This window comes from Atheta coriaria, unplaced genomic scaffold, assembly GCF_025399875.1.
Source record: "Atheta coriaria isolate IRGN ID8LTWV9N9 unplaced genomic scaffold, Caltech_Dcor_3.1 hic_scaffold_3_pilon, whole genome shotgun sequence".
Lineage (NCBI taxonomy): Eukaryota > Metazoa > Arthropoda > Insecta > Coleoptera > Staphylinidae > Dalotia > Dalotia coriaria.
The window spans coordinates 4205157-4232869 of NW_027045445.1; the positions used below are offsets into that span (position 1 = coordinate 4205157).

The following is a 27713-nucleotide window of genomic DNA, read 5'->3' on the forward strand; positions in this document are numbered from 1 at the left end:
TTTCTAATTTTAGAGTGTTTATATAAAAACTAATTACTCTGCTCAGTGCCGACGCTAATTAGACGCATTACATTTACACGGTACTTTCATGGAGATATTGTTGGTATATTGCAGCTGGCAAAACCGAGAAAAATGCAAACCGCCAGCGGTTCGCCGTGTAAAACAAGTTGTAATTATAAATAGAAATACTTTTCACCATTTTATATCAAGTAATAAAACAGAGCGCACTGAGCACACATAAATGTAATTAAGTCATAAAACGTGCAAAATGTTTGTAAACGCCGAGTGAAGAGTAAAAAACTAAACTAAACATAAAAGCATTTATAAATATTTTAAAAATGCGTAAATGTGCTGTAGGCAACCAATTTTATACCTAAAAACACCAAAAATGTCTTTTAGTTGATGTTTTTATTATCATCTTGTTTAAATGTACAGATATTACAACATTTCGTTTTATTATTTATTAATTCATCAAATTTATGTTTCTCAATCTGTTGTCCGTGATTCTCTTCGCATATTCTTCACAATTTTCTTCACTCCGATTGTAACCTTACGTATTTGTTCTAAGTTTAAGTATGAATACATAATACGAACATTGTATCTGTTTCATTAATATTTATCATACAGTTTATCTCAGACCCAGTGATATTTCCATCATATCCGCCATCTTCATGTCCACGCTATCTTTATTTAGTTTATATCAATCAATCTTTAATCATTACTTTACATATTAATAAACAAAACATCCAAGGCACCGAACTTTCATTCATTCTAATTTGTTATCCGTAATTTAAGTAATTTTTACTTTAACTGTAATCGTAACTTGTTATTTTCTTATTATGCTAGATGATAACATTAAAATGCCATCTTTTTTTCATCATTTCATCTGTAAAAATGTCCTTTTCGTCATTTTCGTTCCGTTCGAAAACAAATTTTACAAGTTTTAAGTTGCATACAATGTATGTAAATCCTTTCCTTTTTGAGTCGACTACATGAAGAGCATTTGTAGCGTCTCAGTACACAATTAAATACTAAAATATCTACATTCAAATTCGCTTATTCGTTTAAATATTAAATATTCTATAAAATGTTCATAATATGTACGTACCGAGTGTTATGCATGCGTATGTCTTACGTTTTTATACTTCTTTGACTCCAAACGGTCGTTTTAGGTTGCGTACGTGCAGTGTGTGTGAAATTATTGCTTTTTTAGATAAGTCTTGCCTACCGGGTAACAGTAAAATATACGTATTATCGCTCGAAACGAAATGGTCACAACCATCATTACAATTTTTAGTATCTACATTATTTTTATTCTTGCCAATTATGATTTCATGTTATACTTTCCCATAAATATACCATGGGTATACATAGTTGATGAATGAGAGTGTTTCAAATGAACATTTGATGTTATTGTTTTGATAATATTTTTCCTGTGAGGTTAAATTTACAATGTCATGATTGCAATTCGCAGATTACTTGTAATTTTATGTTATTTTACATTGCATGGCAATACGTTATGCGTTTTGTTAGCTATTGTATCATATTATTACTTGTCTTGTAAATGTCAATAAGAACGTTGAACCGATTTTATTTCAAACATTGCACTTTATTTGTACTTTTCCTTTTTCATTGTGCACAACTCACTAGTCAACATACCCCACTAATAAAATATCAAGTAATTTATAACAAAGTATCTCCAAAAACAATAACAATCGCAGCACAAATCAAAATCAAAGTATACTGCTCTTATCAACATTTACAAACACTGTTTTCGAATGCGTCGAAACTGAATTTTTGTAGCGGCAGACTTAAATTTTCTATGTGTTTTTCTCGGGGAAGACAAATAACCTAAGGTGATTTTAATATACCTATGTACAAATACAATTACAGTGTTGGTAATTCACAAATAAGTTGATATTCAATGCTTACTTCATTAGTTTCTAGTTTATTATAGCTAAGCTATGTCTATGGTAGTGATATCTTAATATCAACTAGTGACTAAAATCATTTTTAAATACTACAAGTGACATATCAATAATATCTTTACACAACTCTTCATAAATTTCTCGGCTTCATTTAGAAATTCCACAATATCAAAGTCAGATTTTCTCTTCTCAGTTTGCAGTGTCTTTAAACTAATTTTTACAAAAATCCTTAACGCTAATTTACTTTAATGTTTGAAATATCCTCTCTTTAATTTGTTTTATTGCTTACGATATTTTATTCATTTCTTTGTGAAGAAATTCGCTACGAACAAACCGAAACTGTTGTTTTCATCGGATTTGAAATATGAAAAGTGAATGTATTCTATTGTCGTAAATGCAAACGTTATGTTCATTCAAAAACTAAAGATTTATTACGGAAATAATAAAGGTAGTTTTGAAAATGTATTGCTTTCGTACACTATCTAGTAAATATCACCAGTATTTTTTTTTAAAAACAATTTAAAAACAATTGAGAATAGTGTAGTAGTAATCAATTAACTGTCCTATAAGTGATTCGATTGAGGTTAGTGTAAATTGCTATTAGGTACTTGCTTGAAACTGATTAATATTCGTTTTATAAATAATGTCTATGTTCGCTACATGTTTATTTGTATTGTTTAAGATGTATCAAGTTCATTAGAAAAGACTGATTTAGTTAATATATAGGTTTTTAATTGTACATACCCAATAACTGATCTTACGCTTGGGACAAGTTGAAAAATCACAGTTTGAGCCATGTGCTAAGCAGATAATGTTCGTTCCTCAAAACCATACAGCTAGCGCCATCTACATTCAATCGTAGTAACCCACTTAGACTTGTTATGAAACTTGTGTGCAACTAACTGAATGTTCATTTGTATTAAGAAAATGCCTAGAATCATGATCATAGTCGTCTCTAGCAACGAATTTATTCACTTCTAAGCACTCTAAATCATCTTTTTGACTAATTTTTAATTATTGCCCATTACTGATATGTAAAATAACCATTACTTTTCATTTCCAATGTGAACCCGTTCAATTTCTCTTTTCTTCGACGACTATAATCAATTTTTCTGCACTAGATAAGTTATATTGATAGATACTAGTATTCTATGTTTATTTATCAAGATGTTGATTGACGATTTAATGTAGTTTAAGGTTAGAGATGCTAAGTTTTGTTAATTCAAATAGTGAGTGTGATTTATGTTTAGTTTGCAGTGGACAATTAAGATTATCAAAGAGTTAATCACAGATTTCTGACTTAACGACTTATTAAAGAGAGATATTACTTTACACTCCACGTTTTCATGATGCACAAACGCACAACCTTGTTTGCACATTGCCAATATCAAACTACCTTCACCACTATCCCCTTCTCACCTCTTATCTTCTTCCACCATTCTTATATTTCTTATGTGTGGATTTAAAATTGTTATTTGTAATAAAATACGTGTACTGATAATATATAACTAATGAATCACTGCTGCTTGTATTAATCATGTATCATAATGCTTTTTGTTTACTTAAAATTTGTGTGTATCAATATTACATATTTTTATTTCTCGATTAATAACAAGTACAACCTGATTGCTTCGTTTCGGTTTTAGTCACGTCACTTCACGTTCCAATTCGACATTTATCCTCACAGTGCTGCTGATAATGTTCCAGATTATGATCATCTCGGGGTGGTGATTGCGCACCACCGACATGTTAGTAATTTATGCAGAATTAATAAAGACGATAGAACGAGGATAAGTGAAACGCTGAATGATGACTTATTGCTATGGGAGATTGCTTCCAGACATTTACCTGCAAGCATTAAAATTAATATGTACACAGGATGAAAACCAATTTCTATCGTTAGTTACCTATAGAGGAAACATTGAAGACGAGCTCGCCGGTTATTCCCGGCCGCACACGGCGATCGCAACTGTCGTTAGAGGTGGAGAACATCACCACATCGGTGCCTCTTGCTTCCTTGTAGATGAAGCAGTAGGTGCGGGCGCTGTGCGACGCCCGGCTGAGCGGGGTTGTTATTAGATAACTTGTGCCGTTTTCCTCCCATCGGCCGTGACACGAATACGCTATTAAAACACATATTACGGGTGAAATTATTAAACTATTTTCGGGGCTTTAAAGTTTGCATTGTTCATTGAAACAAATATTACGTGCGTGTTACGAAACAACAATAGTGAAACTAGAAAAATCTGCTTTTTTTCAATTCAAAATTTTTTGCTCAAAATTATTTTAGTTTTTAAGTAAATTTCTTATACTTTATAACTACAAGTAATCGAAACGAAATGGTCACAACCATTATTACAATTTTTAGTATCTTCATAATTTTTTATTTTTGCCAATTATGATTTCATGTTATATTTTTATTAATTCCCATAAATATACTAGGGGTATACATATTTGATGAATGCGAGTGTTTAAAATGAACAATTGATGTTATTGTTTTGCTAATATTTTTCCTGTGAGGTTAAATTCACAATGTCATGATTGCAATTCGCAGATTACTTGTAATTTTATGTTATTTTACAACGCATGGCAATACGTTATATAATACATTTTATTAGCTATTGTATCATAATATTACTTGTCTTGTAAATGTCAATAAGAACTTTGAACCGATTTTATTTCAAACATTGCACTTTACTTGTACTTTTCCTTTTTCATTGTGCACAACTCACTATTCAACATACCCCACTATTAAAATATCAAGTAATTTATAACAAAATATCGCAAAAACAATATCAATCGCTGCAAAATCTAAATTTAATTATATTGCTCTTATCAACACTTACCAAAACTGTTTTCAAACACGTTGAAACTGATTGTTTTATAGTTTTTAAGTAAGTAAATTTCTTATAACTTTATAACTACAAGAAATTATGCAGAGCAAAAAAAGAGTGTCAATAAATACGCTAATTAGTAAACTGTTCTTTGAAGGCAATACATAAATATTTGTATTTATCTTTCAATAGTTTTCCGTTCACGACGGAAGCGAAAAGCAAAAGAAAACTAAACTTTAAAAAAATCGAATGCCGCTAGTGGCAATTTCCAACTACTTCTAATGACACATTGTTAAAGTTACACAACACATAACTTACTTGATATATAATCAGAGGATACGCAATCAGCACGGAACTCCATCGTGTCGACCGAATTACATCCGATGATGAGTTGCGAGAAACTGGGATTATCACAATCGCCGACATCGGGCTGCTCACGTTTGTTCACGCGTTTGATACGTCGCGCTGAAACATCGAACCGCATCGATTCCAAACGTCGCAGCTGCTCCTCTTCATCCTCCTCCTCATTGTCGTCATCATCGTCGTCCTGATAGTATAAATTCGGCCGGTGTGCGATTTTCAGCGAGCGCTGCGGCCGCTCGTTGCGAATTATATTATTCACATTGAACTTGCCCATGTACGGACATTTGCGTGGCTCGGGGCTATTCGCTGCAAGAATAACATCAACATCAACACAATTATCGGCCCTCCATTAGCAATTAATTTCAGGTGTTCAAGTGTGCCACGTGTATATAAATTTACGTTAATTGACCCATTCTGGCACTACGTGCCTCTAAGTTTCAGATCAACCCTGCGCACGAAAATAAAAACCAATACGGAAAGGACGAAATAAAAATAACCGTGTGTATAGAAACACTCGGAGAAATTGGTGCTGCTAATTTAGTAGTGCGCTTGTAGAAAATAAAGAAGTTTAGTTAATGTGTGTTAGTTTTAGAAGCGTTTGTCGACATACTGAAGCGATTAAATAAACAAAATTAAGATGCTCAAAGTACCAAAAATAAAACATATGTGCCACAGGAGAAATAAAACAAATGTAAAATGTAATTAGCATAGAATTTAAGTAATAATACCAAAAATAATATTATTTTACGTGACCAGCACGAAATTTATTGTGGGCGACCACCTAACGTGAAGCATCGCATCGCATTAAGCGTAATTAATGATTGTGCGTTTTTCGTACCACGGGAGACATGTGAGACATGTGCTCGCACGTTGTACGGAAGGATAGAAAATAGAATCAAAACGCCATTAAAGTTAACGGCCGCGTTTACGTCCTGACATCTTCCACTGCAATGTTTGGTGCAATTCAAAATAGATGGACGAAGTTCGTTTGCTTATATGTTTTATTTCCTGTTTATGGTCCACATAAGTTTGCAATCGCGTACAGAAAATAACTAAAAAATTATCTTTCGTTTCGTGCGCAACAAACAACTGATATTTTATCTATTCTCCAGTGTAGCGCAGAATGAATTTTTATTTTAAAGAATAAAATAGCACTGGTAGCGCCATCTATGTTTTTTTTTCGTTGTTGTGGAAGTAAATGTGCGCAAATGGTAAAAGTAATGCATATTTATTATTTTAATTAAACTCTCGGGTACTTACTGACGAGCGTGATGTACGGTAGCGTCGTTCGATTGAAGTAATTCGACGAGCAGGCATCCTCCGATCGTTTGGTGTGAGCACCCGTCTGCACCTCGATCACGTCGGCGTCCCGTCGATAGAACGTCATGCAGGCGAAGCCGCTCTGGCTGCAGACAATGCATTATTAATTAATTAAACGGTGCACTAATGCAATGTGCGCTCGGAAAATCAATTTAACTTGAAAACAAACAAAAGAACGCCAAAAACTCATAGAATTTCATTTGCTACATCACTAAATATCAACCGTAATGTTTTATGATCTTCCTGTCGTCGTATTTTGACGATTTTAATTGGCAAATATTTGTGGACATATTGTATACGCTCATGTGCGGCGATAAATTATAGTTTTGAGTCTGGCAGCGAGTTTAGGCCATTAATCAAAAATATACCCCCGGTTCTGGTATAAATAACAACAAATAACAACAAAGCAAGCGCATCGCGAGCGCCGAGTGAACAAAAGATAATTTATGTCGAGCTATTATTTGTCAATTAGTGAATAATTTGCTCAGACCTCTCGCGCGTCAAACATCGCGCGGCGAAAATGAATGTCAATTAATTAATTATTAAATCAATGAATATTTTAACTACGCATTATATTTTTAAACGTCGCAAATGATTTAATTAGCGACGCCGGCGGCATTATTAAAACTCTGCACACCGTATTTCACTTGATTAATAATCTATTAATAAATTATTATATTAACAAGGGTGACGCGTTTGACGTGCTTTGTGCCGTCGGCGAGCGCGTGAAGTTACAGCAACACAAACAAGCGAACGCAAAATACAAACGCGTGCAAAGTAAACGTCGATTAATACCATCCGGTGGTGAAGTGCGTCAATAGCATCACCCAGTTGTCCCCGCTGTGCTTCAGCATCGAACACACGATTTTCATCTCTTGCCGTTCGCCACTTGTGCTGACGACGTGCAGCGTGCTGTTGCGATGATGAAATGTGTACGTTGAGGAATAATCCAGCGTGTGCCAGTAATTATGCGCTGATATCCATTGTGGAAAACGGCACTTATTCAATGACGGCGCTGAAGGAAGTAAAATAATCGTAACATTACAATCATTCCAAGTTGACTAAGCGTTTCAGTTACCTTTTTTCAGTGTCATCGTTCGACTACCTTCGCTAGCGCTGAAGAGGCCATTGCAGGTCGCATCACCCGACTGGGCGATTCGATATTCGACGCCGTCCATTGCCTCTGACGACGCTGATGCTTTTTCGTATACGAAACATCGGAAACGATCTTCGTTTGAACTGGCGTGGTTATGGTGTACTTTCCCGACGAGATAACGCGAACTGCCCTCTTTCCACGTTGCAAGACATTCTAATTCTTCAACTGTGAAATAAATTTTTAGGTTATGTTTGGGTAGCTATTTAGGAGAAACTAAAATAACCTAAAATTTTTTATAAGTTGTAGTTTTCGTATTAAATCTATGGCGTGTAATGTACGTGCATTATGTGTTAAAAATAGATCACGACAGCGTCGTGGAAACTTTTGTGAACGAGTTATCAAAGCGTTTTCATATGATTGCGAACCGGAGGTAGAAAATCCATGTTGTCACGCTCGGCGTTTCACTCGCCTGGCGTCCGCCGCTACGAATTAAACACAACCCGATCTCAATGCGCCTTCGGATCCCATTTTCGCGCACACAAAGCGCTCACGCATAAAGGCATAAACGCGCACGACACGAAAATGCCAGACTCGACGACGTGGACCAAAACGAAACGCATATTATTATTGCACGAAAGCGTCGCGCAAGACTCGCAAGAAAAACGACAACGGCGAACGGCGTCGTGCACCGGGAGTTAAATGGAAACGCAAAATAGAAAACATGAGAGATTGCGAGGACATGATGTGATGACGAAGGATGATGCGCGAGCAGCCGGCATGAAAAGATCAACTAAACAACGCCACCGACAACGACAACGTTCATTTGTATCAAACTAAACGTGCCAACGAAGAAAATGTGAATGCCATTCGAGAATTCCACGAGAAACGAAAGCCAAGAGATATAAATAAAAATTTCCACGATTTAAATGAGAAATGAGAAATGGGAGAAATATGTCGCGACATTTAAAACGACATTCTCGATGTTGTAACGTGATCGAAATGTACGAAATTTCGTGCATTTGATATACTAGTAAAATAGCAAACAAAACAAGATTAAGACACGATTTATCGTCTTGCTCAATATCCGAATGTTAAATGTTACGATTCTGAATGTTGTATGTACTTGATGCGGAACGTTACAGTTACGGCCAGCATGTCGAACGCCAATATAAAATAGATGAGGATGGGTGTCCCATTTTCCTTCCTCAGAACCACCACCGACGAGAAATTGTCGTAGCGTACGAAATGTACCCGAGTTAGATAGCAAAAAGAAATTCATGTATATTATGTACATACACGTGTGCATGGCACACATTCATAAAATATAAACCTCGGAAAACGTTGTCGTTTAAATGCATGACTTGTAAACGCATCAATCAGATAGGTTTGCGTCTTATTATTCTTATTTGTCGTTACAAAGCGAAAAAGCACAGCGCGCGGATGTTTCCGGAAACAATTTTAATTAAAAAGTACAATCCAAGCCAAAAACTTTCGCCGACGTAAGGAAACAATACTTTGATCGGTAAAAATTGCAAAATTGCCGATTACGCTGATAACGGAAACTTTCGAAGGCGAACCAGGGGAAAATATCGGAAAAACGACCAACCATCTTGACACAAGCCGGAAGTTGGCGTTTTATTTGACCTCAATGGATATTGAAAAGCACTATAACCTACAATACTCGAAAGTCTCATCCAATAAATAAGAAATATATAGCCTCTTTATATATTTAGCAATTTGTCGGTTATGTAATGCAATATAATGATTTAAAACCGTGTTGGCGTTTGCGAAACACATTAATCCCTGAAACATCAAAATCAATATTGATTTTATTTGCGTGTGTACGGAGCACCCTCATCTATTGTTGGTGTTTTTTGTTGTGAAACGCTTAAAGTTTGCGCGCGCGTAGAGGTGAAACAGAAACATGGGGAAGGTTGGTGTTAAGTCCCTCGTAGATAATACCCTCATATCCTTATTTATTGCATCGGATTGTCGACTATACGCCAGCTTGACTGCAAGCCGCCGCATGATGCATAACACGCGCCGCTTCATTCTGATAATATTCGTCTTCGGTAACTTGGCGCTACCATACTGCCAGTCGGCGGGAAGAAGAATACACGAGTCCAAACCCGGGACAAGATAAGTCTACAGCTCAAACCACCCTTAGATAAGAAAAGTGCATCTTCGCTCACTGACAAAGTCACTCCCTCAGGACTACAGCCGACTTCAGACCGAGCAGGGCTTATAAAGTATAAGCCGGAAACTTTAATATTACAGGAAAGACAACAGCGACAAATGAAGATGTATTCGTGTGGAACATCATGACGAAACAACGAAAAACAACCGGATTGAGCAAATTTAGAAAAACACAACTTTACACATGTTTGAAAAAGATAAAATACAGAATTTTCCCATGAATTCAAACACGTAACGCCATCTCAGTTCGAATTATTAAACTATAACTTTCATCGCATATTTTACACCCTTATCATTAAAATTTCGCGATAAAAAGTAACCTATGTGTTATTCTAATATAAAATCTATAATATTGCAAAATTTCATCAAAATTCATTCAGTAGTTTTTGCGTAATTGATGCACAAACATACATTTATATAATATTAGTGTAAATTATCACTTACCAGCACTTTCCGAGCCGTAGACATCCGGACAAGCTTGATAGCTCAACAATAACCGACTATCCTCGATGCAGTTGTCAATATTAGACACAGGTGACTTACACTCGCCATGACCACGATTATAGGTAAACGCAAAAGCGCCATGAAAAGGACACGGCACCGCCAGCGCATTTTCTCTGAACATCGAATATAACAACGCATCGCCTGTGATTAACGAACACAACGAAGAGACAGCCTCACGTCCTTGACAAAATGCTGCAAAAGACAAAAATACATTCTTTTAGCAATATATAAATATAAATTCAGTATGGTTATGTTAATAAGGAATACGATTAGGATTACGATTATGTCAGAATTTAAGTATTAACTTAAACAAGCGCCGCGAGGAAGAAAACAGGATCGTCGAACGGGATCCAAAAAGGGTCGACACTTGTTAGTGCGTTTGACATTGTGGCTGCTGGGTTTAGTTTAGCTTACATCAGCCGCGACGGCTTTTCTTGTCGGTTTGTTACCGCTCTCAATGTTACTTATGTATTATGTAAATACGAAAGTTTCAGCATGGCCAAAACAGTGATTCATGTTGTGTGCGCGTTTTATTTAAATCAAACAATAAAAAAATATATCTTGAGTATCTATTAAATAGACTATTTGCGTAGTTGGTAAATGTACAAGTTGTCTGGAATGTTTGAGGAACATTTATCACTTTATTTCAGGACTTCCTTCACATTAACTTCTTCATACTTAGTTGCGCGGTTTAATGATAGTGTCAGTTGATGTGGTATATTCCGATTATAACTCTCATAAGTATTTTAGCTCATTTATCATTTAAGTTTTGTCTAAGAAATATTTTAGAAGTAAAAAGTATGCAACCAACTATACTAACCTTAAAAATTAGATGTAAAAAATGTATGGCTTTGAAGAGCAATTGTATGTGAACATGTATCGTCAAGTGTAAACGATGTTTGTTTTCGTAAAGTAAAGTTTATAGCTATAAATAGTAAGAGAGTGAGCGAAGGAGTGGCCCGGGAAATATCCAAAGAGGAGCAAACTGCCACCTCTAGAGCCTTAGTTGCCACCGTCGCGTCGAGTGTCTCTCAAGTTAATAAATCATCATTTAACTACTGTTACTGCCTACGTTCTCGACTTGTTTCGCGCACTCTTTGAGTTTCCCTTCACAATTGCCACTGAAACTTTCGAAAATTCATCATTCAACACAACAACGACCGAAAAACAACACACAAAAACTTCCGTGAATTATCATATGAGTCATCGAGTCATATAAGTGGGAAATAAAAATAGAAGTCGGAGTGATTTAGTAAATGTCACGACGACTAAACTTACTAAAGAGAATTAAAAGGTACAAAACAGCTGTCAAAACATGTCACAGTCAGCTTTTAAAAATGTTCAGTAATTACACTCGAGCGCTTTGAAAAAACAAAATGCACTTACATCGACTGCAATAAAGCCGTGCATTCGCAGTCAATTGTTTGTGCATTTTACAACATTTTCGAGTTGTGTATTTTTAGTACTCATCCGGAATGCCATGTCTTTTCCTTCTTGGTGTATAGTGGAGGGTAAAATTTCAGCTGTGGTTTAGGAACGTGGGGCAGAGAAAGAGAAGGCGAAAACGTCCCAGTGGTAAACCCATTCCGCATTTCGAATTTCGCGTTTCCCATTTCGCATTTCGCAATTCGCAATCAGCCATGGTGATTTATGCAAACCCTTGCAAATCTATAGCATATACAGCAGTGGGTGAGTGCCCGAGCACGGCGCATGGACGATCGCTCAAGGGAGGTAGTAGAGTACTACGTGGGCAAACGTACGAATGTTACCGTTTACACCGGTTATGCCTCGCCGGGAACTATCCGCGAACCGCAAGCGAACCCAAACTGTAACAGCGTAATGCCCCACGTAAACGCTAACCACCAAAATAGGATATACCTATTTTGTAGAAATGTAGAAATTGATCCCTAAGATGACACATTTCTTATGTGCAATGAACGTCATCAAACGGTTTAAAACAGCTAAATTCCAAAAGCACACACAATGGACCACTTCGGTGTGCGTATGTTGATTTTAAATGAGTCCCTGTTTGACTTTCCCCTCTCGCCGACTGAACAACTTCATGCATGCGAAATACGGTTTCGCCGAGTATGCGATGCGCGTCCGGCGCAAATCTGCCGAGGCGCAGGGCGAACTGGCTAAATGTTATTAAACAATTAACTGGTTCGTTGTGTCCGCGTCCGGTCCGGTTCGGGACGCCCGGGTACGAAGCACACGAGCTGCGTGTCCACGTTTACAATTCGCTTCTCAACGTTCCTATTGTTTGCCATCACTGCACCACCGTTTCGAAACGCGCACGCGCTGAGGGCGGAATACTGATATGCACGCCCGATACATATTCAAACATTCGGATGTCGGATCCCCGAAGTGGATGGTAAGCTTACATATTATCAGCATTGGTACATTTGTACATGTCTGTTATATCCGGCGTGGTATACATCCGCAATTGCATACCATCAGTATTCAAAATTGTGATAAATTTCGGCGCCGTGCGCTTTTTGTAGATTTTCTAATAAAATTTGGTGCAAAATTGAGCATTTTAATCATATAATTCGCAAAACGAAGTTGAAGTTGAGTGGCCCGGACCCGATGTGGCATGGTATTACATTCGTCGAATGCCGAAAAGAGAGGGCTGCACCCTGTGGTGGTGGCTTTAATTAACATTATTAGTCGGAATGCATGATTTATGGAATACGCGCGCCGCTGCGTTACGCGCCCGCCCCGGTTGGTGATATACCGTGGAATGGAGAGTAATGGCAACCTCGAACCAGCAGTGCCCTTTTGCAAACGTCGAAAACTACGAAAAGCGGCGCGGCGCACAATGTGCTGCGGCAATTATAAACCCTGGAAAAGTTCAGCGCGCAAACACACAGGACTGCAGTTAGCGCAGGCTCGTTCCCGTCGTACATCATGCAATATCTTTAAAATTGAGAAGTTTTCAAACACTTGGAAAGAACTAGAAGTGGTTTTGGTCGCTTTTTTACTTCCTATAACCCAAAAAACATATATATTTTAATGATTACTCACTTTCTTTGTATTGCAGGACGTTTGCGTGCTTCTCATGAATGACGACGCATCGGTAACACACTTTTTTACTGTAAAAAAAAACGAAACAAAAATAAATACCATAAACGAACATGAAAAACGCGTTAAATAATTAAATTTACGAAGGTATTCAACCTCAAACGGATGGAAAAAAGTTAATTTATTATTTATTTTTTTGGTAATTAGTTAATTAGCAAAACTCACTCGTCCACAACGATGAATTTGTCTCCCTCGGAATGTAGACAACGCCCTTTGCTGCTCAATCGAGACTCCTTGATGGTGATCGGCTGTCGCACGCCGGACTGAAACCACGTGCCCTCCCATCGCTCCGGGAAATAGCACCCTCCTGCAATGGAAAAGTTGTCAGCGTTAGATATTTGAATCCCGGCGTTTGTCAATACGAAAATAGGTGGGTATGAGTAGGAAATAAAGAGCTGTATGCAAATTGAGACAAATTGCTTGAAAGGAAACGCGAATTTTGGGGGCTGAATGAATTGCAGACCCAGAATTTTGCCGCGGGGGCTATTTTCATCATGCAGCTAACACATGGTCACAAAAAGGGTCCTCGAAATGAGGGACAGATGAAATTCAAAGAAGATATAAACCAAAATTGATGATTAAAGCTTTTTTTCATATAAATTTATGCCATTTGCGTTGTATTTTTAGTTGATGATTGTAATAACCCGGTGGAAAATTCGATTTTCAATTTAATTTCGTATTTTTTTGCATTTATTCGCAAACTTTTCGCACGTAACACACCATCCACTCTCATATCGGACGTCCCATGGAGATTTCAATTGGATCCTCTTGTGTCTCGGCGCATGAAAAATCACAAAAAATAATGAAAAATTCCCGAATAAACCACAACCAACAACCGAGAGAAGAGCAGAGGAGGAGGAAAAAACGAACGCGTGCGACCACAACACACCACGCTTCGCGCGCGCGTCGACGAGAGTGCCTGCGAAGGCCCCCGAGAGGAAATAAATGTCGTTAACATTTAAATTTCCACGCGCGTGCCCCAAGTTATACAGGCGAGGCGGGATGAAACGAAATAAATAATATTATGCGAAATGAAAATTGTCATGCACCACCACCACGCAAACGCACACGAATGTGCAAACAACTGCGGACGAAAACGGCACGTCGAATACGAAATAGAAAGATTTCGCGATAGAAACGCGAAAGAAGTGAGAAAATGTCGGACGACTTTTTGAATATATATATATATATAGCGCTGGTTGCCGGCAACCCGCATCGCATGTACTAGCTGCATCGCGCTGTGCGGCCTGCGGAATAATCGGGAAATCTCGACAAGGTTGTAAAATATATTGCTCCCATTCGGCCAACACAGAACAACTAGCTGGGCGTACACACACACACACACACACACATACAATCAGAAAAACCAACATGGCGACGATGACGAAGGTTAAAATATGGAAGAAAATTTTTAGTGCTGAATTTTAATGTAGTACTTTAATTAATATTCCGTTTGTGAGTCAACAGCGGTGATTTTACTGCACATAGAAAACTTTTTTTACAACAACCGCTACAATTCAGTATGTGATGAGGGGCCGAGGCATGGGCGTTAGTTACATAGTTGGCATGGCAACACAACTGCTCTCATAAATCCGCGCCGCGTTCAGTATATGACAGAATGGAAAATTAATGTTTTTTGTTATTGAGTCAATATCTCGCCGAAAACATTGTCGGAAGCGCATAAATTTCGCACAATTGAAATCAATATTTATTCAATACCTGATTGTTTAAATGTGGCAGTGTCCGTGATGAGAAGACAAAGCAATAGTGTGATAAACAGCAGCCAACGGTGATAGCCAAAGCGACTGCGTCGATTGTGACATCTCTGATATTGATAGCAATGATGGTTGCGCCACGACAGCCACCGGACATCCATGGTACGTATGCTTAGCACACCACACTCAACAAGCCTTTCTTCCTCTCAGTGCTGCGTCCCTCTTTCACATTTTCCTGTTTATCCTTGGCGTCCTTTGTTGTTTATTGATCTGCTGCTGCTACGGGCGCTTTCTTCACGCGGGCCCGAGTTCTGCAACAAAAGACACATTCACATTAGTTAAATAAATATTTTCGCACATGCAACATATGGATGCGAAAGTTCACCACTCTGGTGAAGGGTGTGTGAATGTGTGAAGTAATAAATTATCAAAGTTACAATGCTATGCGAGTATAAAAAAAAGTTGAAAAGTCGATTTCAAGTCCATCTAAGTGGAATTAATGCGTTTTCATTGTTTCGATTGTGTCGATTTTGCGTAGATTTGCGCGCCCCCTGGTTTTTGGTCCCGGGTGTAGAAGCAGGAGGGGACTCCTACAACACAGTCTACACCAATTTCGTTACCGTTCCATCAGCTTCCTCCAGCGCGGCTCAAATTCGCGTCGTTTATGGACCAAGTTAACAAAACTTTTGCACGCCGACTTAGGCGCTACGTGTTTGTGTTTGTTGGTATTTCGCATTCGTGTGTTACGCTACGCATTTAGCTTTCGTCAGCTTTTACGTTGCTTTCCCTTTATTACGTAACCAAGTAACGCACAAAGCAAACGCTAACGAAAGCAAGAAAGGATCGAAGCAAATAAGCTTTTAGTGAACAGGAATTTTACATAGATTTTCCGCCGATATTTAATTAAATCAATTCGGATTATTTGCCGCTTAAGGCGAAATTATGCTAGTGTGATTATTATACGTAATGACAAGTGCAAAGTAGAGAAATTCAGCGCGAACTAATTTCAGATTATGGCACAATGGACAACAATGGCAGGCGACTGCTGAAATGTCGAATTGAATGCCTTTTACATTCAACTCGACCGCTCTAGGAGGCAGCACATTTACCGAGTACACAAGTCCCTTGGTCTTTGATTATGAATTAAACGTTTCGAGCACAAAGAACAGCATTTAGTGCAGCATTAACACAATGATTAACACATTCGCGACGTAAATGGCCTCGACTCATGGAGATGGGATCTTCGTACTGTTTAACTCGGCTTTAAACGTGCTAAGAACACAGTATGTATTATTTTTGACGTCAGAAAATTTGTATCATTCTTATCAACTGATAAAAATTATTATTTTCTGATTTTATGAAGTAAATTACCGAAAAAACATTTTTCTTTGATTTTCTCATTTTTTTGAATTTCAATTGCGATTATCTCGAAAACTAAAAGCGATAGAAAAAACGGATTGAAGATTCTGAATCGTCTTGAAATTCTCTATAATACAACCTTAAATTCAATAATTATAACTTTCTTCCTCAAAACAAACTGATAAAAACAGAACAAAAACAAGTTTTATTGGCATTATAATCGTCCCTCAATCTATGCTTACTGCCTGCCAAGAAATTAAACAATTTATTTCGCAAATAAAGCGATAAAACAATAGAAAACATAAAACAGTTGCGTTTGGGTAAAGTACAAACATTACCAGCACTAGTTAGCAAGTTTAACAGTGTTACACCAGAAGTAAAAGAAGATTGTTGTGTATCCTGCTGTTCGGCAGTGTTTTCTTCAACTCGTCTGCTACTTTTCGCTTAGTTTTAATTCTCTCTTTTAGTTTTCTCGAAGCAGTAGCAGTTTGCTGGTAGTTCGTCGGGGATTTACTCTCGGCGTTGAAATGGTACGAAACTAACGCGAACGTAACGGGGAATAACAAGTTTGCAACTCTCGAAAGTCTACAAAGTAAAAATACGCGAAATAAAAGTGTGAAACTGCGGGTTCACAAAAATCCCCCACAAAATGACAATAATTGCAATTTTTTTTGTATTTTTTGTGTGTTTTTTAAGACGATTTGAAATATTAACAGAATACGTGTTGGAATACACCAATCGTGCAGGTACCTTTGGTTGAAAAACTTTGGTATGTAAAAGAAACGATTGATTACATCAAGATCAAACCCTCACCAGCCTCATCACGCATTCGTGGGGTGCAATGCCTTATGTATACATCCACAATTCGAGACGTGTGCTAGGGTGGTTGTAGGTAAAGCGCTAAATTCACCAAAACCTACTTAAACATTCTCGTTCCATACGTGCATACACCAGCCTTCGACCTGACTTGTGTCCGTAATAAAAAGCTGGGAATAAATTTATTCTCTTTTGGGACTTGATTCCGAACTTGTATGAGATATGTTGAGGTTTTCCGCTACCAGCAGATACTTCTGAACATGTTCGTTAAAAATGACATGACTTGAATTTATAATTCCACTTTATTCGCTGTTTATTTATTGTCTGATGAAGAATTTCTCGTAATATTCGTGCGAGATTTATGCTGATAAGAAAAAGAGAAGTTCTTTTCAATATTTCGTGAATTATAAGAGCGTGAAAAACAGAAAAAGTTGGTAAAACTGGAAAATATTGAAAGTTCTATGTGTTCTTCTTCTTTTCGCCTTTGTCGAAGATAGAAAAAGTTCCAATAACTTATTGGCGATGATGGTCGTCGGGGCATGGAGTGAGAAAACGTGGATAAAACACTGGGTGCGAGAGTGTCCCAACGCAAAAAGTATTGGCTGCGTTTGAAGAAGATGAAAAAGATGAAAGGAAAATGTCGAAAAACGATCGAGCTAAACCTTCGCCAAGTTGATCCAAAGGCAGGAAGGCAAAAAAGAAATAGGAAATAAAAAATATAGAAAAATGCGCAGCAAAATGTGTGTATGATTTGTCTCAACCCTGAATGGCTTAGCGAAATAGTGCGAAAATGAGCAGCCGAAGAAATTCCACGAGAAAAAAGGAAGAAACCGTGTTCAAGGAACATGATAGTAAGGAACGAATCGCAGAGTCTTAATCTACGGAAAATTCTCTATCAAATAAGCTAGTTAAATTGAAAATTTAAGAGATAAAATTTTAATTCATAAAAAAGAGCAAGGAATATCTCTTAACCTAAAACCGATAGCAACCAACGAATCGCAGATTATGAAAGATTGGAAAATTTTCTATCAGGTAGGAATATATAATAATTATATTTCCTGCAGTAAAAGATCGAAAACCGCGACAAAAAGTGCTAAAAAGTGACATTTTTTAATTTTTGCACATTTAATTCAATCGTGAATATCTCGGAAACTGAAAGAGATAAATAGGTACAAATCGCAGAGACTATTCTATGTACTATTATCTATAAGATAGACTAGTTAAAGCGGAAATTTGAGAGATGAAATTTTGAGTCTTAAGAAAAAATTACGCTCTGGGGTGTACTATAATTTTTTGAAAAATTCAATGCACGACAGTAAATTATTATTTTACATGTGTTCTTTTATACATTTTGCAGCACCCCAACTGGTGTGTCTATTGATGTAATTTTTCAACGCTGTTTATGCATGGCAAGGGTGTAAAAATTGTTTGATTTGGTTATTCGGTTCCGCATCAGTTATTCACACGCACACATCATGCCGGTTTGCCGCTGCCACGTGTCGGAAAGTATGCAGGAACTCATTTGCATTTTTTCAATCGGAAAAGTGGATATCATAATAAAATAAAATAAAAATTCACAGTATTGATCGCCGCTAAAAAACGCCTCAATAAAATAATAAAATAATATCTCAACTATAAATATTGAAATTTTATTAGCGAAAGTCAATACGTTGTATTTTCGATGGCAAAAAAACAACAAACACAACATTTGACTAAGAAAAATATGAATTTTGATATATTTGCTTTGCATGAAAATCAACATTCCACCAACAATCAAAGACCGACTGTTATTCGGGACGAGCGTAACGAGTTGTAACGAGCACTCGGAACGAATGCGATTCGACGATGTCGTTCCCAAATTGAAAATCAATATACAAATATGTAATACCCGAATACAAGTTGTAGGGTAGTACAAATTTAGAGAACCACCAAGAGGGCGGGGGAGAACGATGACTGAGTCGTTTCTCATTTCCATTACGTCGACTTTTCCGTCATATACGCACCACTAGTGTACCATGCTTTCCTTTTCGATCGCTTTGCATTATGCTTCCACTTTCATTTCATTTTTTCCTCTCCAAATTTTTTCCTTATACCTACATCATACAAATCGTCCAAAATTTTATTCCCTTACAAAATAAATGTAAATATTGAATATTTTATATAATAACAATATAATGTACGTTATTATATTATTAATAATATTATTATTTGATAAGAACACATTGTATGTTTTTTTTTCCGAACCTAGCCGCCATTACAGCCATCGACTTCAATAAAATTCACTGAAAGCGAGCGAGCCGAGCACTATACACAACAGATGCGACCAAGGACGAAAAGGAAGAAGGAGAGCTCCGAAAGACGGTGGATTATACATTTAACTATAACCAACACCACAATAACACCACAATACAGCCGCCTCCATGACTACAGTGGCCGTCCCAATAACGACGAGTTCGCTTCAAGTCGGAGTACATCAGCATCAAACACGCTTTACTATTACTTCTTCGAGGGTAGGCAAAGAGAGCACCGGTACTTGATCGCTTGATCTTTTATGGACGATGGGGTGAAATTACTGTGCAAATATGTGTGCAAAAGCCACCGCTTTTCATGCGTATGAATAATAATCCGATATTTATGTACTTTGGAAGCATATAAACCAAAAATTTGAAAAAAATATAAATTTTCTGAAACACCCTGTGTATTCATCTCAATAATCTGTTGTTTAGTTGTTATTTATATCCTTGGGAAGTAAATAAATAAATAAAAAAGAGTAAAAATTATAAATTTTCTGAAACACCCTGTGTATCCATCCCAATAATCTGCTCTTTAGTTGCGTCTTATAATTATGTACATTTATCTGCACATTGAATAGAATACTACTTCTTTTTGAGCGAGGAATCTTGCGAAATAAAAGTCATTGTTGTTTGTTTCTGTTGTTGCCCTTTTTTTTTAGTTTATTCGCTTGGTTTAAGGGGTGATTTAGAATCGAAGTTGTGGCAGTGACACGGACCGGCAGAGGCGCAAAGGCGGCGCAGGCCAAGCGTTCCAGTGCGCTCCAATACACTTAGCTACACAGTCAGCCACACTCGGCTACATTAACCCGAAGATAGATAGATATAGACGGATGATGGCAACTGCCGCAAGAAGCTTCGGGCAAGAAACTAAAATTTACGCCTGCTAATTTATTAGTGTAGATTTTGATGTAATTTTTTTTTGTCTGTTTCAGGAATAGAGTGTTATCGAAGATGTCGAAATGTGCATTGCATTTGTTTGTTATTCTCCTCTTGACTTCTCAACCAAAGTACAAATGTCAACCCTTTCTCTGGGTCCTTTTTCCTCGCGCTCACGCGCCCGGTTTTGGTTTATAGAACGCGCCATCTGCCAGTGACAACGTCATCCCTCTTTTCCGCCAATTCCACACCGCGTCGACCCACACACGCCTGCACGCTTTTGCCCACCGGGGGATAAAATAATGTACGTGCGCGCACACTTATCCCGGCACGAAGGGAGAAATGGAGATATAAACAAAATTGAACTATCCTTGCCGCGAACGCAAGTGGAATAAATAAGATACATTAGATCAAGTGCCACCACGCTGTCGAACACTATTCATTTCCAAGAATGAAAAAATTATAATTTTTTATAAAAATAAAAACAAAAAATATGTGAGACTATGTTTGTCAGGCTTTACGCGCGTGACAGACTTGAAAAATCCTTCATGTCTTCATATGTCTCTCCTGCAGGCGCAGACAACATTCACTTGTCTTTTCATACAAACGCAAAGTAAGCCCTGCATTTTGAGCCTGTCGGGGAGGTTGCGCGACGCAGGTTGCAGAATCCTGAAGATTCTTAACGGTCGGCCACGTCTCGTGCCTTTCTCCACGACTTTCGAGGCCTTTGCATCACCCACGCGCAACGAAAAGGCGCGCTCACATTCACACACAGAAACCCACCGGAGAAATATTGTGCATGAGTATTCGGGTTCGCCACGCTTAAGGCCCAGTGAGCGCGCGAGCGGACGAAAGCCTCCCCCAAAAGCCCGGTATTATCGACCCATTCGCGAACTCGTAACGCTGCGAAGAGGAGACTTGCACTTGCCCTGGCAAGTTGGACGCACACACATGCACACAGGTCCTAGTATAAACTACATACCTTCACATTCACACGACCCGCCAGCTCATAACTTTTATATATTTTTTAATTTTCTCGACATAAGTATGACAAATTATATTTTAATTTTCTGTAAAGAAATTTCATTCACTCTGATTACGAAACGATAATAAATTTTGAGATCATGTGTCGCTGGCTTCAAAGAAGTTTTATTCATTTTTTATTGCTTTGTTTCCACCTTTCCACCTGCTTTTACTTAATCAAATTAAAGCAAATCCTCGTTGGCTTTGTGATGCTTACCAGCATTTTCTTATTTTTCTGTTACTTTGCTTTCTTTTTTTCTGTTCGTGTGTCCGCTTTTTTTCTAACGCTCGCCTTTTCCCCTATTTTTATGTTTCATCAAGTAAGCAGCAAAGTCTCCTTTTCCTTTGTTTTCTCTTTGCGCCACCCGTCCGCGCGTATTTTATATCCCGTCAATTATTCCTATGCTTTCTTCTCATTGTCACCAGCCGGAGACAGGGCGACTCGACACTTTCTTATTATTCATTTTTTATTCGAGCCGCACACAAGCATAACGCAAGAGATACGAATAATTTCTTTAAAGAAAAGTTTTTCTCCTTAGCAGACTAAAGAATTGCCACTTCATTATGAAAATAAAGCAGAGTATTATGATAACAACAAAGCAATAATAATTCGACAAGAGTAATATATTATTTTTGTTGTCGATGGGGTAAAAAATATGCCAAAGGCAGTTGTTTCTCATTACTTTGCGCGCAGATCGAAAGAAAATCACAATTCCAGACACACAACTTGAGAAAATATCAAGTTTCTCACTCTGTCGCACTACAAAGACGAATAGAATGAGAAATGCGATTGTATACGGCAACAATGTCGAAACTCGTAATAGAAACAATTGAAAGGCAGAAATACGCTAAGGATTGAGAAGACGTTGTGAAAACACGAACCCTGTACAATTTCAAGGACTCGAGGGCGCTGAGAGCCTTGAAATCCTTATATAAACCTTATATAAACCTATTCTACGAATTCAACAACGAAAAAAAGAATCACTAAAAGCGTTGAAAATTAAAACAAAATTATTGACATATCGTAAACCACGAGAAATTTCAACGTGAATAGTTGATCATCTAAAATTACTATAGTATACTTCCGATAGTAACTTACTTTGTATACCGGCACAGCTTGCTGGTGGCGGCAACGTCATAAATTTTCCCGGTAAAGGCCTCCCATACCCGGCATCCCCAACGGAGCGCACACTCGACCTCCTCTCCAAAGGCAGAGGACGTCACTATCGCAACAATGCCCCAAGAGCACAGCACAAACACAGGAGAAAAAATACACACAAAGAACGCCAATGATTCTGATACACAAATACACATGTACAAACAAACAGACCGAGTCGAAGACGAAAAGCACCAACATAAATTCAAGCACGTAGCACGTAGACTACTAGCGGGTTTCGCTAGTCGAGTCATATATTCATATATTCAAGAAACATTCATGTATGTATGTGTTGCTAGTGTGTGGAAAATTGTGCGACGTGGCGAACACAAGCGAAGGAAATGAGTTGTGTGTGGCAATGAGATGAGTGTTGCCAACTTATATTTTCAAAGTTTCCAAAGTGCAAACACTACACATCACACATCACACACAAAAGGGTTTTTGATGACTGCTTGAAAAGAATAGCGATTGTAATTTAATTTCGTTCGATTCGCGCCAAAGTTTTTAAAACCTTTGTGTTTTCTGTAACGGGTTACGTCTGTAATGTGTTCGCAACTGTTCACACCATAAAGTCATAAAGTTATTGGCACTTGTGTTCGCATTTAGCTCACCGAGTCAAAACTTTGTGTACGAGCGGAAATCTTTTGAATTAATCTCCTATAATCCGCAACTTCAACAATTGTATTCGCTTTGCGCTGCATCTGGGAGGCTTCGCTTCGTGCACACTTCGCTTATTCTTTAATTAAGTTGAAGTTCAACCTCCTCGCAATTTCGCATTTTCAAACAGTCAAAACCTTCTAGACGCTCCAGACTTTTGATTCTAGAGTAGAAGAATAAGTTAAAGCTTAATTTAAATTTGACTTTCCGCTTCGGTTTCTTTTTTGTGTATGGGTGCGTGTATTTTGATTCGGTGATATTCGGAGAAGTTTTCTTTGAATATAATCATAAATACATGTAAAAATACTTGCTGTTTTTGTTTTGCACGGTGACTCAACTCTTATCTTAGTTGAGCAAGAGTTTCAGTTTCGATGAACGAGCCTATTGAGAATTGCACAGTAGCTAAGAATTTTGGAGAAGTTTAGCCAAGAATAAACTGAAACAATAAATGTTGAGCACACTCTACGCCGTCTACCATAAAATATGGACTTGTATGCTTGGTTGCATACAGTCAGACTTGTCCTATGCTTTGACTAGACGTTTTTTATAACAGAACATAGCACAAAACACACAAAACACAAAATCAAACTAAATATATTTATAAATCTTTTGTTTATTTGTCTAGAACATTAAATGCACATGTCGCCAATAATTTAAAGCCTACCAGACAAGTAGTAAATCCTTTGTTAGTACTAACTGCACACATAAATAACTCACAAAAGAAACAAAAGATAAATTCATTTGCAGACTTAAAATGTGAAAATAGCTCGTCATGTTGAAGATATTCTAAAAATTAGCAAATTTAGCATAGTAAAGGAAGGAAAAAGGCGAAGAAAAAACTCGAGGGAATTAATAGAAACCGAACGCGGCACTCGAAAACGCCAAATTAGTCAAATTAGCGCTGCAAATCAAGCAAATTAAAATACGCTCCTTTGACACGCTTCGGTTTCTGTAGTGGCAGAAAGGTTTTCCTCGTTCCGCCAAGTTCCTTCAAATCATCCGCTCGATAAGTGGAAACGAACGTTGAGGTTGATAATTAGAAATTCAGAAATCAAAGAGTCCAAGAATCCAACACTGAATGATAGAGTGAAGAGCAAAGAGTGAAGAACGATGTGCATAAAGACCTCTGAATGAATAATACTCAATTAAATACAGACGCATAGAACAAAAGAAACATTTGTTTGAACTGCAAACAAAACTGTATATTATACGCATAAAAAATAACTAAGTAAATAAGTAAATAAACGAAATGTAACTACTAATAACAAGTAGTTTGCGTGTTTATCGAATATACAATCCTATTGCTCCGATAAGAAATGCCACCTACACCCTCGAACAGTCTAAACAAAAATTCTGCGAATCTAACCTGGCAATCTTAATCTTAATTCCTCAATCTGTTATACTCGTTTGGAATACGTCCAGAAATAAATTGAGCCTTAGCCGGCCATGGAAATATACCTACAACACAAAGGCGACGTAAAAATCAGTCGCACCACGATCCATCAACACGAAAACGAAATCAACGTGGCGTTAATAATGTTTTCTGATAGTTAAGCGATACCAATAGTTAGATTACTCGCACGAATATAACTACAAGTCACTTACGTCTCGCCCGCGTAACAATATTATTTAGATTTTTATTTATTTCAGTTAATTCTTATCTTAAACACTAATAAAATCAATACCTGTGTGTTTGTTTACGTACGAGTAGCAGCTTGTTATGGTAATGATGTATATAAATTTAGTAGGAGAATAATTGTTGAAAATTTATAAGCGTCATATTTTTAGTATGAAGGAGATGATGATAAGGGATAAGAGATAAACATAAAAGGGGGACAAATGAGTGCTTTCTTTTTGCGCTTTGTTGTAACTCTAAAGGTTTACACACCCTCATATATTCCGTGCAGAAAAAAGTACTCATATATTACCTTCTTTGTTTTATAGTGACACACTCACCCTTATAATATTTTAAATTAAGTCAACACTAAAATATACACTCATATAAAAATTTTTAATTCAAAATTTGTGTTTTTGCGTTAAAAATGCCGAAAAAACGTGAATTTTTCGATGTTTTGCTAGTGTCGCTGCGAAAACTGTTAGTTAAATATTAAAAACGAATAATGCGGTGTGGTGTGGTGTGGTGTGGCATGATGGCAACATCGGGTATTGAAATAGACGTCAAGAGAGCTGACACTTTATAAACGTTTAGGCTGTGATGGTGTTGGTGTTGGTGGCGGCATCACACCAAAAATACAGGAAAAACGGACGCGAGGCAGGTGGATGAAAACGTCCGAACGTTCGCGCCCGCTTTTTTTTCATATAAAAGCACCTGTCACCCGCGTTTTTATTAACTGCTGCTATCTTACCAAGCGGCCCCTTTCATCCCTTCCCCTTCAGGGCTTCCACTGGTGCGACGACGCAACCTGCCGCGCGACGCTAGGAAGCTACATTATACGAAGTGTTTAATGCCGTTCAGATTGATGCCGGTTCATTATCAAGTCCGCATTACCATCCACCATCTTCACAAACACAACCAACACGTACGCTTAGAAGCGCGCAGCCGTTGTCTGCGTTTAACGATTGCTTTTTATACGGCGACGCTCATCAATTGACGCTTTATGCCCCATACACCGAAAACTTCATATATTCCATCAATATATTAATAAAATTCTCGGGTTTTATGCATTTTTGAGGTTAGTTCCAGCTAATGGCTTAATCCCACGCATTGAGTTTATAAAGAAATTTTAACCTCATGCACACATGGATAGAAGGGGAAAGAAACCCCTAATTATGATATAATAAATTAGCCTTTAAGGTTTAATTATGGTGCACGTATACGTGAATACAATTTAATCACAAAAACCCCACCCACCACAATGCGCCAAAGCTCGTGTTACAATGTGCTACTCATTAAATATCGTTCTAAAACGTCGACATTATGTGTATTATGATATTATACTTTCTTTCAACCGTCAGATATTGTTAATTACTGTTAAATGCTGCTACCTACCTTGTATAAATGTATTATCACGCCTTTCTTTCTTCAGAAAACACGTTTTGACTAAATATAACCTATAATTATGTTTGGTTATGTGTTGAATTGGTTGCCTACATTAAACATTGTAATTTTTATAGAAAATAATTACAAAATGGTGTTGAAATGGTTGCCTACGTTAAGAATCGTAATTTTTATGGATGATAATTACAAAATGCCTTGTAAATAAATAAAGCGTGTACCACAGATGCCTTCACCCATTCCCCTGGAAAACTTACAGCCGCCCAACATTCAGCAAACGACGGCGACGACCATAAAGCCATTAACGGAGAGAATTATGACGCCGGCACGGGGTTATTTAAATGGTGCTCAACTAACCGCACGGTGGCAATACGCATCAGCGGTGCTCGCAACAAGACCCCCGCCTCCTCACACAGCCACCCTCTTCTGCACCCGCAATCTCATTGTTTCGCTGCGGCGGCGGCGGTGGCACTTTTGCATTCGCATTCGCATTTACATTCGTGTTGCTCTTGTTTGGTCACGCAAAACGAAAACACTGACCGAAGCTTACGGACCCTGACAGCCAACATAAAGCAACAATTGCCGCCGCCCCCCTTGCCAGCCAGTGAAATGAATGAATGTACTCGGCCGACTAGAAATGCACAATTTTCGCCCGAAATTTAGTGTCAAAGCGCGACCGCCGACAAACTGACCACCAAATTGGTTAATATGACAATACGCCAATGGCAGCCGCCGCGGAACGCGGAAGTCTGCCCGGCGGGGCGGCAACATTCCGCAACATTACATGCGGCGACAACTTCTCTCTAACTGCGCGTGCAATTTACTACGAAACATTTAATTCATTTCGGATTATGCAACTCACACATAAATCACGCGATTTAAACTCTTAACCGATCTGTTTCTGTCGTGACAAAAGACATGCTTAGAGGTTATGAATATCACGTGATGTGTCACTCAAAATTTTTATAGAAAGATCATATAGATAAACATCGCATATGCGCACATAATAGCCAGTTACGAAATTGAATATCAGCTTTCAAGCATTGTAACAACACTGGTATCATATGCTGTGGTGGTTTCAATGGGGTTGCTATTGTTATTGTGCCCGGTTATTTAATACCTGCGCGTGTTGTGTGTGGCCAACAAACAACTGATGCTATTTTCCAGAATATGTCGGCTGGGAAATTTGGAATGTACCCATTTTTCAACACCTGGTACTTTTAAAGGCTGTCATTTATGTTTAGCCGCCGTCATGTAAGATTAAACTTTAATTACTACTCATCGAAGTGAAGCCAATGCTCAATTTATTAAAACGGAAATTAATTATAAAAAAAACTTACCTTTTAAAATGTTTTAAGTTGATTAGTAGCTTAATCCATTCACTATCTTCTTCTTTTTTTTAAGGTTATGTTTCTAAATTTGAGGTTATGACATGTTGAATTTGACACTTAACCACAAATTTAAAAAAGTTTCTTG

General features: G+C 37.7%; 1 protein-coding gene across 2 annotated transcripts; it reads right to left on the minus strand.

Moving 5' to 3' along the window:
- Window positions 1-389: 389 nt before the first annotated feature.
- On the minus strand, window positions 390-27592 carry aus (argus). Of its 2 annotated transcripts, none has more exons than XM_065299961.1 (11): window positions 27578-27592; window positions 15045-15351; window positions 13491-13632; window positions 13269-13336; window positions 10182-10433; window positions 7524-7766; window positions 7241-7460; window positions 6386-6531; window positions 5081-5431; window positions 3836-4051; window positions 390-3776 (listed from the first exon to the last, which is right to left on the minus strand). In XM_065299961.1, the coding sequence occupies exons 2-11, from the start codon at window positions 15199-15201 to the stop codon at window positions 3643-3645; spliced, it is 1929 nt and encodes a 642-aa protein (XP_065156033.1). In that variant the 5' UTR covers window positions 15202-15351; window positions 27578-27592; the 3' UTR covers window positions 390-3642. The 2 variants fall into 2 exon arrangements, with proteins under 2 accessions (XP_065156033.1, XP_065156032.1); XM_065299960.1 differs by lacking the exon at window positions 27578-27592 and adding an exon at window positions 22508-22714.
- Window positions 27593-27713: the final 121 nt, after the last annotated feature.

What these genes read in the sequence shown, in the direction of transcription:
- aus (XM_065299961.1), bottom strand. Translation starts at nt 15,201, where the DNA reads ATGGATGTCCGGTGGCTGTCGTGGCGCAACCATCATTGCTATCAATAT. An exon ending in TGCCACATTTAAACAATCAG is followed by an intron (nt 13,633 to 15,044) that starts GTATTGAATAAA and finishes TTTCCATTGCAG; the next exon opens with GAGGGTGCTATTTCCCGGAG. An exon ending in ATCCTCTGATTATATATCAA is followed by an intron (nt 4,052 to 5,080) that starts GTAAGTTATGTG and finishes GTGTTTTAATAG; the next exon opens with CGTATTCGTGTCACGGCCGA.